This window comes from Neopelma chrysocephalum, unplaced genomic scaffold (genome assembly GCF_003984885.1).
Source record: "Neopelma chrysocephalum unplaced genomic scaffold, ASM398488v2 Primary Assembly neopelma1_42, whole genome shotgun sequence".
Classification (NCBI taxonomy): Eukaryota; Metazoa; Chordata; class Aves; order Passeriformes; family Pipridae; genus Neopelma; species Neopelma chrysocephalum.
This window is the reverse complement of record NW_020897700.1, coordinates 14,239,179-14,256,538: the sequence shown is the minus strand read 5'-3', so window position 1 is coordinate 14,256,538 and position 17,360 is coordinate 14,239,179. Positions and strand designations below refer to the sequence as shown.

General features: G+C 35.3%; 1 protein-coding gene across 10 annotated transcripts in view; it reads right to left on the bottom strand.

Moving 5' to 3' along the window:
- The window catches only part of NEK1 (NIMA related kinase 1), a 45,755-nt gene that overhangs the window by 10,900 nt on the left and 17,495 nt on the right, over positions 1-17,360 (bottom strand). For 5 of the 10 annotated variants that reach the window (XM_027676739.1, XM_027676737.1, XM_027676741.1 and 2 more), the window contains 11 exons: positions 14,856-15,034; positions 14,639-14,770; positions 11,225-11,327; positions 8,188-8,271; positions 7,564-7,647; positions 4,603-4,680; positions 3,488-3,583; positions 2,802-2,975; positions 1,334-1,399; positions 1,014-1,248; positions 146-298 (listed from right to left, as the gene is read on the bottom strand). In XM_027676739.1, the coding sequence (XP_027532540.1) occupies positions 146-298; positions 1,014-1,248; positions 1,334-1,399; positions 2,802-2,975; positions 3,488-3,583; positions 4,603-4,680; positions 7,564-7,647; positions 8,188-8,271; positions 11,225-11,327; positions 14,639-14,770; positions 14,856-15,034 (1,384 nt within the window). The remainder of the gene's footprint in view (positions 1-145; positions 299-1,013; positions 1,249-1,333; positions 1,400-2,801; positions 2,976-3,487; positions 3,584-4,602; positions 4,681-7,563; positions 7,648-8,187; positions 8,272-11,224; positions 11,328-14,638; positions 14,771-14,855; positions 15,035-17,360) is intronic. The other 5 variants (XM_027676745.1, XM_027676746.1, XM_027676743.1 and 2 more) reach the window with 4 other exon arrangements.

The window sequence follows — 17,360 nt, the reverse complement described above, 5'->3', positions numbered from 1 at the left end:
TTAGAACTGAGGCAATGCCCAGAAGTAGAATGCAAGTGTGAAGATAAGAATATGCTTCTGTAACTTCAAAATTGTCCTCAGTAGATAAACTGGCAATCTGACACTTCCTACACTTGCAGTGCAGATAATTACCAGCTGTGCTTACCATTTATTACATCTTGTTCCTCAAGTGTGTCGGTTTGCAGCTGCAACTCTGCTTCTCCTAGGATCCTCAGGACTGAATCAGTAGGGCTCTTGCCCCAGACCTTCCTGTGCGGTTCACCAATATCTAACTTAATTACTTCCCCCAGAGTTTGACCTGTTGGGACACAAACACAAATACAGAAACTTTTATAAATTAGGATATAGAGCAACAAAGAAAAAAAGCAAGAGAAGTTTCTTGATCTTCTCACATTCTAGTCCTGTAAAACTACTATGCAATGAAGTAAGTCTGTCACATTCTTAATGATTATTTATTTCTACCATGTGAAATAGACTCTTGGTAAGACATACCAAAACCAGGAAACAGGTCTTCCACCTGAAAGATCAGAGAAAGCAGACAGAAAATTTGAAAAGGCAGTCTTGATTTAAAAAAGGAAAAAGCTAAGAAGGGTATGATAGAAGTAACATTTATAAATTTAGAAATTTTTTTTTATTCTACTGACAACATAAAAGGATTTTCAAGTTAAATAAGAAACTTTCATGTATCTTAAATGCTTTTTATTCTTTCTGTTGATTCGTGCCTATTTAAAAGACACTTAAAAAGAAAGCTCAAAGTAACTATGCATTTAATTAGATAACTATTTGTTGAAATTATGAAATTATTTATTGAATCTCCTGCAAGCCATTTAAGTACTCAGCCTGTGCCTTATTCCTTATCCAAGGGAATACATAACCACCTACTTTTTAGAAGCAGATGACATATAACTGATAAGAAGATGATACTAATAAAGACTACTTGCTTTATAAAAACAAACACTACACATGGCAAACTGATTTACTAGTACCACGGGGACAAAAAAAAAAGTACTTACACTCTGTTCCAGAAAGAGAATCTTCCATCGATAACTGAGCTAGAGGAACTACCAACTCAGGTGCCCCAGATTCCCATTTTTTGCGATCTCCTAGAAGTGGCTGGTCACCTTCTTGTTGTTCCTTATCATCTTCAGACCCAGCTGATTCAGACACATTTTTGCACTCCTTTTGTCCTTTCTCATCTTCTTGGGCTTTAAGATTTTGATTTAATCTTCTCAGTATTTCTCGTTTATTCTGAAATAAGGGCCAACATAGGTCACTTAAAATAATGCCACTCTTAAAAGGAAAACTAAATGAAATTGAATACAATTTGACATACTTGCATTGCAAAATCTGGCTTTTTTATTTCCTCCTCAGATTCCTGGACAGCAGTTACATGTTCATCCTTTAAGTCCAAGAAGCATGAAATACAAAGTAGAAGAATACGTCAGAAAAAAATTATCTTGAGAATATTAATAGACATAATAGTGAAAAATCACCTCGCAAACCTTTCCATTGACAAGTGCAGATAGACTGAAAGAGAATGTATGATTACTCTGTTCTTAGGCAGCTTTCCATAAGGGTATTTTCCATCTTTGAACTGTTCACTATCTGAAAGTGATGAGCAAATGAATCACTCAGTTTAAACAGCAAGTGAGAGTTCAGAGTACGAAAAACAGAGATAGAGCAAATCACTGTCAAATTCCTATGCTAGAAATAAGTAATTCTATACGAGAACTAAAAAAGCAGAGAGTCAAGGAGCATCTGTGAAGAAAAACAGAAGGGAAAAGAAACAACTTAAGTGACATGTAAAATAAACAAACTACACACTGAAGACAAAAATGCGAATGGCATTTGTGTACAATGCTTGTACTCTCCATTTCTGATTGCTCTGTGCGCTAATTTTTAGCCTGTTATAGTCACTGTGAGGCATTACTGTAAGACAAACTGTCCACATGGAAAAAATGTGCTAATAATTTAAGTATTTTTCAAAACATAATTTATTTTTCCAGCTATCAACTGACATCTTTCAGCATATTACATTTTATATACCTTCTTTAGCACTAAGTTTCACTCTATTTCCATAGTCATAGTCTTCAGGGTTGTATACCACACTACACTGAAATCTAGAAATAGCTGAGATAAAAACACAAAAGCTAGCATGCAAATTAACAGAGATTGTGTTAAAATTCTAAATTGTAAAAGGTTACACTCAGTTTCACAATTGTAACTTAGAGTAGTTGAGGTAAACATTTAAGTATTTACAATATCAGGAAAAAGAGCATGGAAAATAAAAATTAGGATACTCTTTTAGACAAGAAGAGGCAACACTAACAGATTCAAGTATCTTAAGCTCTATCTTCCTGTTACATTCAACACATTCAAACTCACTGAAAACAATCATTAATACAACATAGTCCTATCATCCAAAATTTATTTCCTCACTTCTGCCAAATCACAAATTCCTTAACTCCTCTCTTCGAAAGGCTGATAAAAATGCTGGAAGTTGATGTCTTCTTCCACTAATGACTGCCTTGATCAAAATGGAAATTGTAGCCTAGGGTTCATCATAAGCTATTTTATTCAAAACATGAATTTCAGTTTCAGTGTAAAGATGTATTTCAACAGCTTCCAAGCCTTAGTTTCTTCTAATATTTTTTCTTTTTTTTTCTTTTCTGTAATTAGAGGCAACAAAAGTCCTTAAAAATTTTTTTCTACCTAACCTACACGCTTTGTCCAAAAATTCTTTTTTCAATCCGTATTTGCTTTCTCTCCTTTAATTTCACCCTCTTAGCAAAAGTACCTACCACGCCCACTTCCTTCAAAGCATAAGTCATGGAGATGACAGGTGCACCAGGCTTCACTGGAAGTTGTGGCTTAGGAAGAGCTGCTCCAGGTTCTTGTAGCCCATTCACAGGGCTATCTTCTGTAGCTTCCACATGAAAAGGCACATTAGGATTCTTGACCCCTTTTGCAATCAGCTGTATAGATTTAATTAAAAAAATTTAAATCAACAAATTAACTTCAAGACTTTGCACATTAAACACAGTATTACCAATTAGGCTCATATAATCCTTACGAAAGCACAATAATGCCATACATTTTCATAGAAAAGACAACTGCCAACTGCACATGTGAACTACTATCAGTTTATCAGCTTCACATGCTGCTTTTTCCAGTCATAATATTACTAGTTAGACTTGTCACTCTGCAGCATACAGAATTAAACCAAGATAAAATACACTTTGGTAAGTAACAGACCATTAATAAAGTACTTGAGGTGATCCTAATAATTCTTAGGTTTGATGTTCTTAAATTCTTCATGCAAGCATACCCTAAGATTCGGCTTCTGAATTCTGCCTGACACAAGATACTCTTTTCAGTTTCAGAAGACTAATTATCTCATCTTGAAAAATCACAGCATAGGATTTTAGTTATAAGAAGACATGGCCCTACATACTATGACTGCATGTAACAGGATTCATTTCCTTACATGTTCTTCCCAGGCTCTTTTCTCTCTTTCATAAGCTTCCTTTCTCTTTCGCTCTAACTGTTCCTTCAGAACTGCTGCTCGAGCATTTGCTTGGGCCTACAGTAAACAAGTAAAAAAATTACCAACTTAAAATCATTAGCAACCTATTTCATGGAATATTTTAAAAAGAAACATTCTTGCCTTACTTATCTTCCTTTCTCTCACTTACTACTATATAGACTGTAAAAGGAGGACTCCACTGACAAAATCACCTCACAAGTACAACAACTGATCTTTTATACTGATATAATGGCAACTCCTCAAAATTTAATTACAGTTCTTGATTTGCATGGTTGTATTTTTAGCGTACATAGCTATCTTAAACAGAGTAATGTAAAATTAGTCTCTACTCAAAATTAGCTTTGAAGCCAAATGCATTAATCACAAATTATTAAACATGCAGTTTAAATTTTACCAACTTACTCAAACACAGAAAGCTTCAGTTGCTGTTTCACCTCCAGTTTTGGGTTAGGCCTAAGATTAGCTTGTTTTTACATTGCTCTTTGTAGATGATGGGGGAAAAAATCATAGTATAGATAAGAGTAATACTTGCTATGTACAGAATGGTAGAAATAGTTATTGATATAAGAACACCACATGGAATAAAGTTACAAACCCTGGATTTCTGTGAAATGGTTTTAAATGTACTTCATCACAGGGTTATATAGCTCACCTTCCAATCCACATGTAGGCCATATAAAGAGTCTTGCCTTCCATTATTCTTCAAGTAAAATAAAGTTGTTGTTTCTTAGGGTACATCTTTCTTTCCCTTTCAGTCTCAAAATGCTATTTTAGTGATACCAAACTGCCTTTAGGACTAAAGATATCCTAGAGATAAATCTCAAAGGTATGGATAGGGAAAATCCTTGACTTACAAGGATAGACTATGCTATGTCTCAGCATATTTTAAAATTACTGAGATAAAACAGTTGAACAGAGTTGTTTTCTCAATGTAGTTTAGAAAAGCCCGTCTTGTAGTGGATATATAACAAACTATTGACAGCAAAATGAAAATTCATTATATTCAAAACAAATTTGAAAACAGTAACTTCCATCTCCTCCCATTCCACAATTACCTTCTGCGTTTCGATCTTTTTGCGTTTCAGTTCTGCTTCCTCACTTGATTCTTGTCCATCAGAACTGGCAGCTTCATTCTGCAAAGTAAGAGTCCTCAGAAAATTATCATAGTTCATGTATTTAAGAGCTGAGTGATGTGACTACTCTGATCATTTAAATTGACTGTATGACTAACATGGGTCATAATTTCACTAGGGAACTCCTCACTTAAATGCAATGTCTATTTGGATAGGACATTTGTCTTTCAGATTGGTGGGGTTTTGTCTATTTGTTTGGTTTTGGGGGGGAATTGGTAATGTGCTTCTTGTTGCAAGGAAAGTGACCTAACAGTGCTGGGATCTCACCTGCCACCCCTCATCACTCTTGCATGTTCTGCAGGTGAGGTATCCAAGAAAGGTTTGATGCTCTAGTATTTCAGTTTTGTTCACTGTATGTTCTTAAAAAAACCATGGAATGGGTGAGAGGGGAAATGGTAACAAGTGAGAATATGTAAGGTCTACCTCTGAAATCTCTGTTTCCAATCTCTCTTACTTCTTCCAATGGCCTCTGCATATTCCTATTTAGCGACTGTTAGTCTGACAGTACCACGCAACAAGGTTCTGATAGGAGCTTTTTATTGTTCATGAGCAACTTGTGCAGACCTCTTATTTAAAATAAACTTATTTAGAAAGCCTAATTTGGCAAAACACAAGCAAGAATTTTAAGTAATTTTTTAAGTGAAAATTGACAAACTAAGATCATGCCCATATCGGTTTCAGCCAGATAACAGAAAAGAAAGGTGACTGGTAAGAACACTGGAGACAGAAAACTTCATGAAAATAATTTGGCACTCTTCATAGGCAAAGGAATGAATATTCATGTATTGTATATAAAATAAGATTTTATACAGTAGCAGCAATTGATACAAAATTGTCAATCAACAACAGGAAATAAATATATCTGTGACAAGATTTGGTCTGAGATGATGTTACTGTGAGCCTCCCCATTAAAGTTTGCATCCACAGGTCATCAAGAAAAAAAAAGCCTCCTAAACTTGGTCTCTGAATGCTGAAAATGAGTTTATGCCTCTTTCCCGGAAAGATATTAAGCTGTTCTCTGTTCCTTCGTAGCTGGCATACCTCCTGGGTCATACAACTTCCCCAGGTAAGGTACTGCCACTGGGAAATGAAGTTAGGTTCCTGATAGGCTTAATAAGCCATACAAGGAATGTCATGGTCACAGTAACAGTACTTGTGTTTGATTTTACTAGCACAAGCTGATTTGGCCTCCAGATAAAGAGCTTTCTGGAGAGTAGCTTTACTTCTGCAGTTAACCACACTGAAAGTGGAGTGTGGGTGCTCTTGATTTTGAGAGGAAGTATTCCAGCTGTTTGGTGAAAAAACTGAAATAACAGTACAGTAATGGCTCCATACTGGTAACATTTTAGCACTGTCCTTGGTCATCATGATCATGACAGTGTAAGATTGTGTAGGGCTGTGCATGGAGACTACTAATCCCACTGCAGCAGTTTTGAAGCTTGTCCAGAACAGCAGAGCAGCCAGAGCAAAATTAGCACCAAATGCAATTAACATAGCGTGGGCTTCTGGTGCTCAGTGTTTTATGTGAGTCAGAGCTAGTGATGAACTTCACTGACCAGCTCCTACAGTGACTTCGCAGACTTACAAAACATTGATTTTCCTCATGCTCCTTAAGACATAGGAGAACAGCCCATGTTGGTCCTCTGCCAGACACAGAATCTAGCACATCTTACTAAAGCTTGCATAGTCTTCTTAGGTAGAAACATACATAACTTCTTGCCTTGGATCATTCACTTTAGAGAGGGGCATGGGTTCCTCTTCAATGTGCTAATGAAGTTTTTGTACCTCAATCAAAAGATTGAATTTGCTTCTCTGTCTCACCAGTGAGATGCAATCAAGGTTAAAAAAATAAAACAATTCAAAAGTCACTAATACAGAAAAAAAAAATACAGTATTTTAGCATAACAAAAAAAATTCCAAATCAAAATCTACAGCAATGTGGAACTCTCTTTGGCTAGAATATTGATCCAAAGAAACTGAGTGGCACTGAGAATGCTCTTGTCTTGTGTATGTCCGCTCACTATACGTAAGACACATGAAAGCACTTAATACAGGTGCTTAAAGTGGACAGGTGGGGCAGGAATGTTCATCTAGTTTTAAATCACACTGTATAATGTGAATATATAAGCAGGTAATCACTTGAGGAAGCCTAAATACTCTATTAAGACAAATGAACAGGAAGGGGAAAAACAAACAGGAGTACAAGATCACACAGTAGGTTAATGAACAGATGGAAACAAACTCCGGACCATTTTTACTACACAGATTGCCTCTCAAATGAAACTTTTTTTAAAAAAAATACATGGATTGCTTCCAAGTGTGTCCTGGATTATTCATTTGACATCTTAATAAGTTTTTGTTCTGAATCTACTTTATGAACATATTATTTTGGTTTTCTTGTATTACAAATATATTTTTGAAAACTGATGTTTGAAAAAAATAATATTAATTAAACTGAGCTCATGTCAGAAATTTCTAACTTTAATAAACAACTACAGAATGTATGAAAAGCATCGCTTCATACCCATTCTGTGTGAGCACTGTTAAAAAGTGAATTCTGGAGAAGCTCCTATAAATAAAAGCAAATAAGTGTGCTAGTGCTTGAGAAATTTTTATACAAAATTCAGATGTAACCTTATGCTGTCTTGTTTTTAAAACATTGGTAGTTAACAGGCACTGAAGCTGCACTCTTAGCACTGAAATAATAAACAGATTTTGCATATTCTGGATGAGATGAAAAGACAGTAATTGTGGAACAGAATTAAACGTCTAAAATATATGTCTATATATAAAACTTCTTAGAACAGAAGTCTTCCCGCAGGGATAAAAGAATACATCCCATAGCCAACTTCCATAAGTATTTCAGATTATTTTCCAACCAACCTTCTCTCCACGAAGTTTTGCTCTAATCTGTTGACGTTCATTAAAGTTTTGTAGCCGGATCTGTCTCAATCTTGCCAAATATTCCTAAGGCAAAGAAATTAAGTAAGTTTCAGCTATACAGAAACTCTCTCCAGTATGGTTAACTTAAAATACATCAGATTCCACAAAAGAATAAGATGAGTGAACCAACCCTCACTACTGCTATCACCATATTAGCATTTACTGATCTCCAGAAAAAACTCTCATGTAAGGAAAAAAAAGAAAATCAGAATGTACGCTTCCCAGTATTAACATATCGCTACATTTTATATCATTGAAGGCTAGGAAAGGTTGTATTTATCACAGCATGATTAAGATAAACAGTCACATCTATATGTATGCATATTCAAGAACCTTTCTGAGACAGACTAATGTAAACAACTATTATTTTGATTATTTAAAAAACCAAAACAATCAAACACACCCAAACTTCAGAACTTTATATAGTAAATTACTTTCTAGGAATTTAGAAAGTTCTTTAATTTTGTTTCACAGATGGAACCATGCAGGGAAACTGGGCACAGTGAAGGTCAAAATAGTGCTATTTGTGTGATGAGCAAAGTGGCAAACATGCGGCAAGCATACCTCTTCCTCCTTGTTTCTGGATTTCCTTCCTCTTGCAGAAACAGGCCTGCCTCCATAGGTATCTGCCACGTTTTGCAGTGTACCCTGTTTGCCATTTAATGGTATCAAATTTAAGGTGGCTGGGGCAGTGGAATTATCTGCTTTATCCAATAACTGTTCACTTATAAGAAACCAAATCCATGAACGATCTGCAGATGTTCTGGAGTTAACTGATAATGTCTTTTCATTTACATGACACATATGACACCAGTAACTAAAAATCCTGAGTAGCCAAAGAGAGAGACTAGAGCTTTAAGAATATAGTTACCTTCCCCTACAATTCTGATCTTCTCATGCTATGTTAGAAAACCTAAATTGTGATGGGCATGAGTTTTTCTGTGTCTGGATTATATACATACAAATGGTGGCACAGGGTTGGGATTTCTGCCATTGTTGAGACAACCCTAAAATAAAGAGTGGAATCTTTATATGTTCTTAGATGAAGCTTTTTTTCACAATGATGCTTTTTTTTAAAAGATATTACAAGTTGCAAACTCAAAAATCTAATAAAGCACTTAAATACACCCATTACATCTAACAAGCTGTGTTGAATGCCTAGTACACACCCAGTGTATAGTCTTGGTTCATGTGATGTACTCTGTGACCTGTCACCCAAAGATGTCAACCTTTAAGGAAGTTCTATACAAAGCAGTACAAGAATCATTTAACTCCAGGTTTCCTGCTTGGATTAAAATCAAAAATACTTGAGTTATTCTGTTCATGATATGCCATAAACCTTTGCTGAAGGGGTTAAAAAATCCTTGAGCTGCTAGCTCAACATGCAATAAAGACAGTAAGAATACATGTGATAGATCTTCTGCCTATAAAATGCCAGGGCTTTCTCTAACTTAAATGTAGAGAACCATAGAAAAGTAAATACTCCAGTTAAGTTATTGATAGGGAGAACTGAATCCAAATGAATCAATAGCTCAAGGAAACAGCACATGTACTATTTTGGTTAAGTGACTGGGGGATCAGAGAACAAATCAAAGGAACCATCTAGTGGATAAGAAGTTCCTATACATTCATGAGGGCTCCATGCATGCTGCTTTCAGTTTAAGCATTAAGTCATACAAAATGGAAGGGAATATTTTTCATATTCACCTTTTCAGAAAATATTTCTTTTTATTTTAAACTTTTTAATGCATGTTCTTGAGCTTTGCAAAAGCTTACTGGCACTATTCAAGGAATTTCATTGTTCTTTGTTCTATTTTTCATTACTGATGGAATTTATATCACCACTCTTGGACAAGAAAGAGACTGGAAACAAGATTTTTGAGAACTGATTTTCTTTCTGTAGATTGTTAACTTTTACTCATCTGCCTACATTAATATTTTCAAAGACCAGGACTCATGTTTTGCAGTGCCACACAGCTACAGTGAAGTAGCAAATTAGGTCAGCAGCTGTCTTACAAAAGAGATGTCTGAAAGCATCATCAACTCAACTACTGAATCAAGCTTTAGACTCTCAGTTGAAAATTAAAATTGACAGCAGCTATATTTAACAGAAGCTGGGGAAATCAGTGCCACTCATTTGCCTTACAAGTCTTTATATGACAAAAGGCTGCCTATCAGCTGATGATTTCTCCTCTCAGATCAACATTGTCCAAACAACAGTTCCATCCCTATATGAGAACAACTGCCAGCTAATCAAATTATTTTCCTGCACAAATAGAAGGAAGCTGCTGAGAACTTCTGCCTTCAGTGGTAAGTCCAGTGCATGGATTTGGTACCTTGGCTTGAAGCTGTAAGTCTTAAACATCTGGGAGTTACTTTTTTAAATGTTCAGTAACCTCTCAGTTTTACTACAGGAGTCATTTAAGAATAAAACATTTGGGCTCAGTTGAACTCACTAGAGAAAACTGAGAAACATTAACCTGAATACTTGGGTGTCCTGCACTAACTGATCACATTTATATCAATGCCAGTGAAGTCAAGCACAAAATGGAAGCAGGTATTACTAAGGACTTGTCCAAGAAGAAACAGTCTTAACAAGAATTATTCATTTTTTCAAAATTATTTATTGGTCTTTAAGGTTTTAAAAATAGAACTATAGTTTTAGAGAGGAAAATTCCTAATTTAAAACATATATACTAATCTAAGGATACTTCACCATCAAAGCAGTGAATCAAAGTCTCTAAGAATTGCTTACTGCAAGTGAAATAACCTCTGACATTCAGACCTGGCTGTCAGTCATAATCTGATTATCAGGTATAACTCAGGAGATGCTTATATAAATATATATATATATATATATATTCAGAACACTCAGTTTAATTTCAGCAGCTGACAGAGATATTCTCACTAGATTGTATATGAACAGTGTGGAAAAGCATTCAAAACAAAAAACTCTCCATGTTATGAAAATACAAAGCTCAACCACACCAAGTCCTAGTGTAGATGAATCATTTCCAATATATGTTTTAAACTTCCTAAAGGAATACTGAATTTAGAACCATAAGCATAAAGAACATCTTGTGACACTATCTACTACTTAATCCCTGAACAACAAAGGTTTTATAAAGGTCAACGTTGACAAATATGGATGACTTTATAACACCTTTTCAATAAGCAGAATGTATTTTCCTGAAATACACTACTTTGTCTGATCAGTAGCTGTATCAGTTTAATTAAACTTCATTTTACATTCAAGCTACTGTATAACACATGAAGTTTAATTTTAATCAAGAGTCTGAAGCTATGAACAGAAAAAATGTAAATGAAGTTAGACACATGCAAACAAAGGTATTTTCCTCTGTTTGTAAGTTTACAGTAATGAGAAATGTATTGCACAATTATTTTACTATTTGCACAAATTTACAATTGCATTAAACAGTTTACTAAAATTAGCAACAAAATGCAGAAAACTTACCTCCCATTCTCCTCTTTTTAATACTTAAGGAAATTATTTAGTCAGCATTTCATGGTTATGATGCTACTTGAAAGACTCATAAAGCATGCGAAACACTAATATACATAGGAAGACCAGATTTCATACCATGTGTCCCTGAGCTCGAGCTTTGTTCTCCATGGCTTCTCTCTTTCGTTGCCAGAATTCTTCGACTTGCTTTGCTCTATCTGTAGCTATCCATCCTTTTTGCCTGAGTAATTTCAACACAACAAGATGAAAGTGTCTGAAATATGACACTGAACACCCCCCATTTTTTCTATCTAGAACACACAGAGAAAAAAAAGCAACTTTCTACGAGAAAGGTATCTTCAAAAAATGCCTTTCATCAGCTAAAATACAAGTCAGACTGCCACACAATGGAGAAAAATAGGCTTAGTAAGTTAGAAGAACAATTATGAAAAATAAATCCAAGCCACTGTTTTCCTTCAAAATACTTGTCATCAAAACAAAAATGAACGTCAAAACATAATCTTGGTGTGTTTAATTCTGAAAGTGCCTCAGCTTGTTTCATTATTGTTATAATTTGTGAAAAAGAAGACTGCTTCAAGGTTTCCCTTCAGACATGAGCAAGAACTCACACATGAGCCAATCAGTAAGGTCAAAACTGCAACAGCCTTTCAAGATTGTCCTGTGTTTGGAGTAAGAGCTTCTACCACTTAGATAATTAGTATGGAGCTACAATTCTCAAGTGTTCTGGCAACTCCCTTTGGGGAATCTTGGGAGATCTTTTGTTTGTTTTCAAAGGTAGGAATTTTCCTACCTTAGAATCAGCCATAAAAGAAGGTTGGTTTTTGACAAGTTCCACCCCAGGTCAGGGACCTGCTTGGGTAGACAAGGTGGCTGTGTTTAAGTTACCATAACTGAGCATCCAGCAAGTCTACGAGTATATGCATAAGATCGCTTCGTAAAGAAACCGGTTTCTGACAAATTGGTTAGAAGTGGACTCAGAAGAAGCTTTGTATTAAAAAAAAAAACCCCAACACTGAGAAATGGTGTAAAATGTTCTAACAAATGGTAAAATGATGTGGCCTTTCTGAGGTTCCCCTGGGCTCCTTTAAGCGAGGAGTATTAGGGGTTCAGAAACAGGCAGGAAGAACTTGGAATAAACTGATAGCAACAATACATCAGGCTGAGTCAGTTAAAGAAAGAGTAGTTTTGCAATACAGGAAGCTATTGCTACTGATTCATAAATTAATTACACATTAATTAAAATCCTTGCATTTTAATTTTTCTTCCCCTCACCCCCAAGTAACAAGGAAATGAAAATTCGTCCATATGCTACAATTCACTAAAAGAAAGACAGAGATAAAACTACTTTAATGCAATAAAACAAATAATGCAGTCGCTCGGAAAAGGCAAGACAATCCACACAGGTGTTACTGGTAAAGAATCAAACACTTGATAATCTTTGCATACACATACCTGACTCACTACAAGATTTTCACTCTAGCTTTTAATTATGTATGAACTCAATTGGTGGATAGTGAAATCTGTCCAAAACCCTGTCATGCAGCTGAAGTTTGTCACACAGCATGAAGCTTAGAGTGTTGGAGGAGAGGTGCTTCCCAAGCAAAACCAAACGAAGCCAAACCTATTTCTCTCAAACCAAATTAACAGGAAAAAGTTATTTCAACTACATTTTATGATGTTTTTTCCTATTCTAAAGCTGTGTGACTTGTTTCACTAAACATTTAACCTAGAAGCTGCACTTCTGTCCAAAAGACAATTTTTAAAGATTGTTGATGCTGAATACACTTAGCTTTACATTAGTGGTAGTATAATCAGAAAGACTGCAACTTGAAGATTTCTCAACTTCTTTAATATATGCTCTAAATTACCTCTCTTTAGCATAGTTATTATTTAAATTCTTCATTTGAGCTAAACATCATGAATACTTATTTTGCGTCCAGCTGAAAGAATAAAGTGTAGGACAGAAATACTGCTAGACTAGCTATGATAATAGAATTGCTTCTAGATAATAAAATACAAATTCTTAACACATTTAAAATGCTAAGAAACAGCATCTCAATTTAAGGATAAAGGTAATCCAGTTTATAAACAGAAATAAACCCAATCTCTCTCTGTTCTGAAATTTCTACACAGTATTTTCATTGAGTGCTTCCAAATTCATGTATTTAAGAAATACTGAATTGGTTTCTCTTCCTTATCTCCATGTTATTCATAATTTGCAGCCCTCTGCCATAGTTTCTCTCGATTTTAAAAAAGTTTACCCAGGTGTAAACAAGTATCATTTATTATTGTCAAATGTACGAGGCAAACTGTTTCCTAATCTAGACAAGACCTGGGGATTGTGCATTTGTGCAAAGTATTGAGAATAAATAGAGGAGTGAGGAAATACATATATTTAATTTACATTCAATTAAATTACATTACATTAAAATACAGGTGGCAAAATACACCTTCCAGTATTGGGTTGTGGCAGGAAGAATTTTAATTAGCTTAAATTACTATAGAGAAAATAAAATATATCTCATATCTTTCAAAATTGTACCATCAGTGTTAAACATGTTATGTTATTGCTGCAAATTTTAAAATAGTAAAAAATCTGTAAAAGCAACTATATATTATATTAGAACATAAAACTGAATAAAATTAGTTAGAATAACAAATGTTTTCTTTGGTCCCTTCCTTTTCCTCACATTAACTCCATGTATTTCTTCCTCCCTGGCATGGCTCTGTGGAGGTTCAAATAATGCAGGAGAAAATTTGTGCTTCTAGGAAGTTTAGTTAGTAATGCTCACTAAACTTCCAGAAAAACAATATTCTCCCATTCACTCGTCACAACTGCAAACACAGTTCTTTGGGCAATATTAACAGATATAAAGGAGAGCAAAGAAGTTTTGAAAAGGTATTTGAAAGAGTGAAATCATTAAAAAAAATAATCAATACTTGTTTACAATCCTTTCATAGCTAAAAATACTCAGCTTACAGTAATTAGAATTAGATATTCTAATTTGATATCAGAATATCAAATTAGAACCATTGTAACATCTGGCATTCACATCACAATGAAGAAAGCTCCTAGAAGTTTTCCACTGATCAGTAAACAGGAAGTAACAATTCTGGGATCGTTCTAGACACTTTCCTATGCTACAGTGTCAAACACTTAGGTGAAGAGAAGGCAGGAAGAGTGAGATGACAGGAGAAGGAAGCATCTTGTCAGGTAACGCAAAAAGCAGAACTATGAAAAAAGCAAAGGAGGAGGCTTATGTTGTTATCTGCAACCACATTAAGCCAAGAATTTTGTCTGAAATCTAGTTTAGCTACATTTTCTTAGTAAACCATTTTTTCCACTATTGGAGAAGGCAAAGTCTCCATTGGTTCTAAGAGAGTTGTGGTCTGTGAGGGACTAACACACAAACAGACAGCACATTACCAATGGATAAAAGTGATTTTGAGACATGTCCAACTACTAAATGAAACCAGACAGAACAAGAATCTAACATGTAAGGACAGATTTATGGATTAGCATAGTCCAACCTGTTTGCACTGGCTTGTTTAGACACCTCCTTCAATCTTTTCACTTTTTTCCTAACTGCACCAAGATCAGGTAAATGGTGATGACCTGCAGGTCCCCTAGGAACTCCTGGACGTGTTCCAGGTGGAATTCCTCTGTAGTAGATAAATATGTACAGTGACTTTCATTACTTTCATCTAAAGCAGACCACATGTAACTTCTAATGGAAGGTAGCCATACCTTTCAAGAACTTCTCGGTCTCGTAGTTTTGCCCTCAATTTGGCTTCCCTCTCTTCAGCTACTCTAACGTTTTCCTTTTGCTGTTGCATCTGGTCAAAAATAGCGTGATAGTGTTCATAGTGTCCTCTGGAAGACACAGGTAAAGGACCAACACCACCTCCACCGACATAATACGGTGCCTGGAAACCAAAAAGGGTAGGGTAGAAATCTCAGATATTGTTTTGAAGAAGCCCTTCCAATTTTCACTTCTTGAGCAGAATAATAGCATTAACATATTCTGCAGCAATTCTGAATTGGTCCTAGTTTTAACCCAGCCATGCCCCTATTTTAACAAACTACAAGACAGATGAATTAAAAGCTTATTTTTCTGTTAGCAGTCCAGAATAAAACACCATTTAACTTTCCTCTAATAACAGTCTAGTTAAACACGAGACATCTGTCACACATTTTGGAAGTCACTGATAACAAATCCATTGAAATGTAAACAGAGATAATTTTACATGGCAAAAATCAAACTTTTAGCACAAAAAGCAATACAATAGCAACTAAAGTAGACTTATTTAAGAGCCCCCTTTCTACCAACCTATAATTTGAATTCATCACCAAAATTAAGATGCTTCCCTACTAAAGCTCAGATCATGAGAATATCTACCACAAGCTATTGCTTTATGTGAATTATCCCTGTCATTCTCAAAGAATTAGAATTCCTGCAGAATCTTTGTGTGAAAATAATGAAAAAAATAACATTTCAAGCAGCTGTGTAGAGTAGTAGCCAAGGATGGATGCAGAAAATGTGAAAGGCAAAACAAGGTTAAGGTTGTCAGCACATGCATAAAAACGTTCCCTTTACACCTGGCGGAAGCAATCAAATAGCCTATGGTAGTGAATCTACGGAATTTGTTTTAACAATAGAGTCAGTCTTCCTTCCAGAGTGCTCTGAAGTATTTTAAATAAATTCAAACAGGTGAGTGCAGATATGACAGGTTTAGTATTGTCTATTTAGAAATTTTTGAAGACACTATATCTGACAATGGAATTAATCTCACATTCTGAGTTTCAGTTTCTCAATGCCCACCAATAGCTTCCCATAATCCAGATGACAAAGTACTAAATCAAGGATTTATCCAGGCATTCAAATAAATATGTAGGTATACTGTTCATCTGAATAAAAATAACTATACAAGATTACAGTTTCTGCAAATAGAAGGAAAAGTCTTGCTTTAGATACTATTCAAGATTTCACCTATCATTATTAGGGTTAGTTTTCAAAATCTAAAGAAATACTGTGATCAATATCTGGGCAAATGCTATGAACCAGGTGCTCATCAACAGTCTGCAGAACAGTACCAACCCTCGCTAAAACCACAAACCCAAAGCCAAATCCTTGTCACCTCTTTCCCTACTTGCTCTCAGAAACAGGTGCCAGCAACCAAACCAAAAAGATAACAGGACAGAATCATGCAGTGCATGACCCTACTGTGCCTCCATAAGATGCTATTTGGCTTGTGTCACTGGAAAGCTTGAGCCATGCTATTCAACAGTATTATCAGGGAGTTCCTGGATACACTGCCTTCATGCTGGAGAAAGGAAAAGGATAATTAACTCAGGAATAAGAGAATATGGAAACCTGGAGTGATGGTAAACAGTAAGATTTGTACTAAACAAACTTCTCCAATTTGGAGAAGACATTTCAATGATTTTTTTCTGCCTGTCTGCCATGTTTTTCACCAGAGGCACTTAGTGAAAACAGGTACAGCCACTGGACCTCAGTTTCCCTTGGTAACTGAGAATACTGATAACAATGCAGCTGTAGCTATAATAGAACACTTTGTATGTTTGCAGTAAAACTCTCAAAGTTAATCAGAAACATTGTGTTCAGGAACATATGCATCTCTCATCCAAACATGACGATGAATGCATATTGTGCTGTATGGAAGCTTGTATTGGTGCCTGCCACTTTGATCTTGTGAGAGAGAAAAGAACTGCATAGGGACCAAATTATATTTTTTGATTTTTTTTTTCATTAAATCAGCACTCAGAAGTTTTGAAAGTCTGGTATGCCTAAATTTGCTTTTTTGTTTAAGCTTCATATGATGTGTGGCACACATCCAAAGATGATGTCTATTTGGAAGTGAAATATTTAACAAGCAGCAACTAAAACCAAGTCAGTGTTTGTGTATACCTCATTTTTGTACAAGGAACAGTAATAAAACCTCTCTTCATTTTGACTATACTGCTCAGTCAGAGTTTGTTTACAAAAACCCTACTAAACATGTTTATAGTGAGTATTTTTGTAAGACTCACAACGCCACCACAACAAATAGCAGTGTTTCAGTCCACTTTTTATTGTCAGATAGCTTTAGACTACAGCACTACTTAAATTCCTGCATTGGCTCTGACTGATGAAAGTACTCAGACCTTTGTATTTACCTAACTTCATGAGACTATTTCCCAAGACAGTTATGTTTCCATGAGACTCTGACACACACAAATACGCAAAAAGTA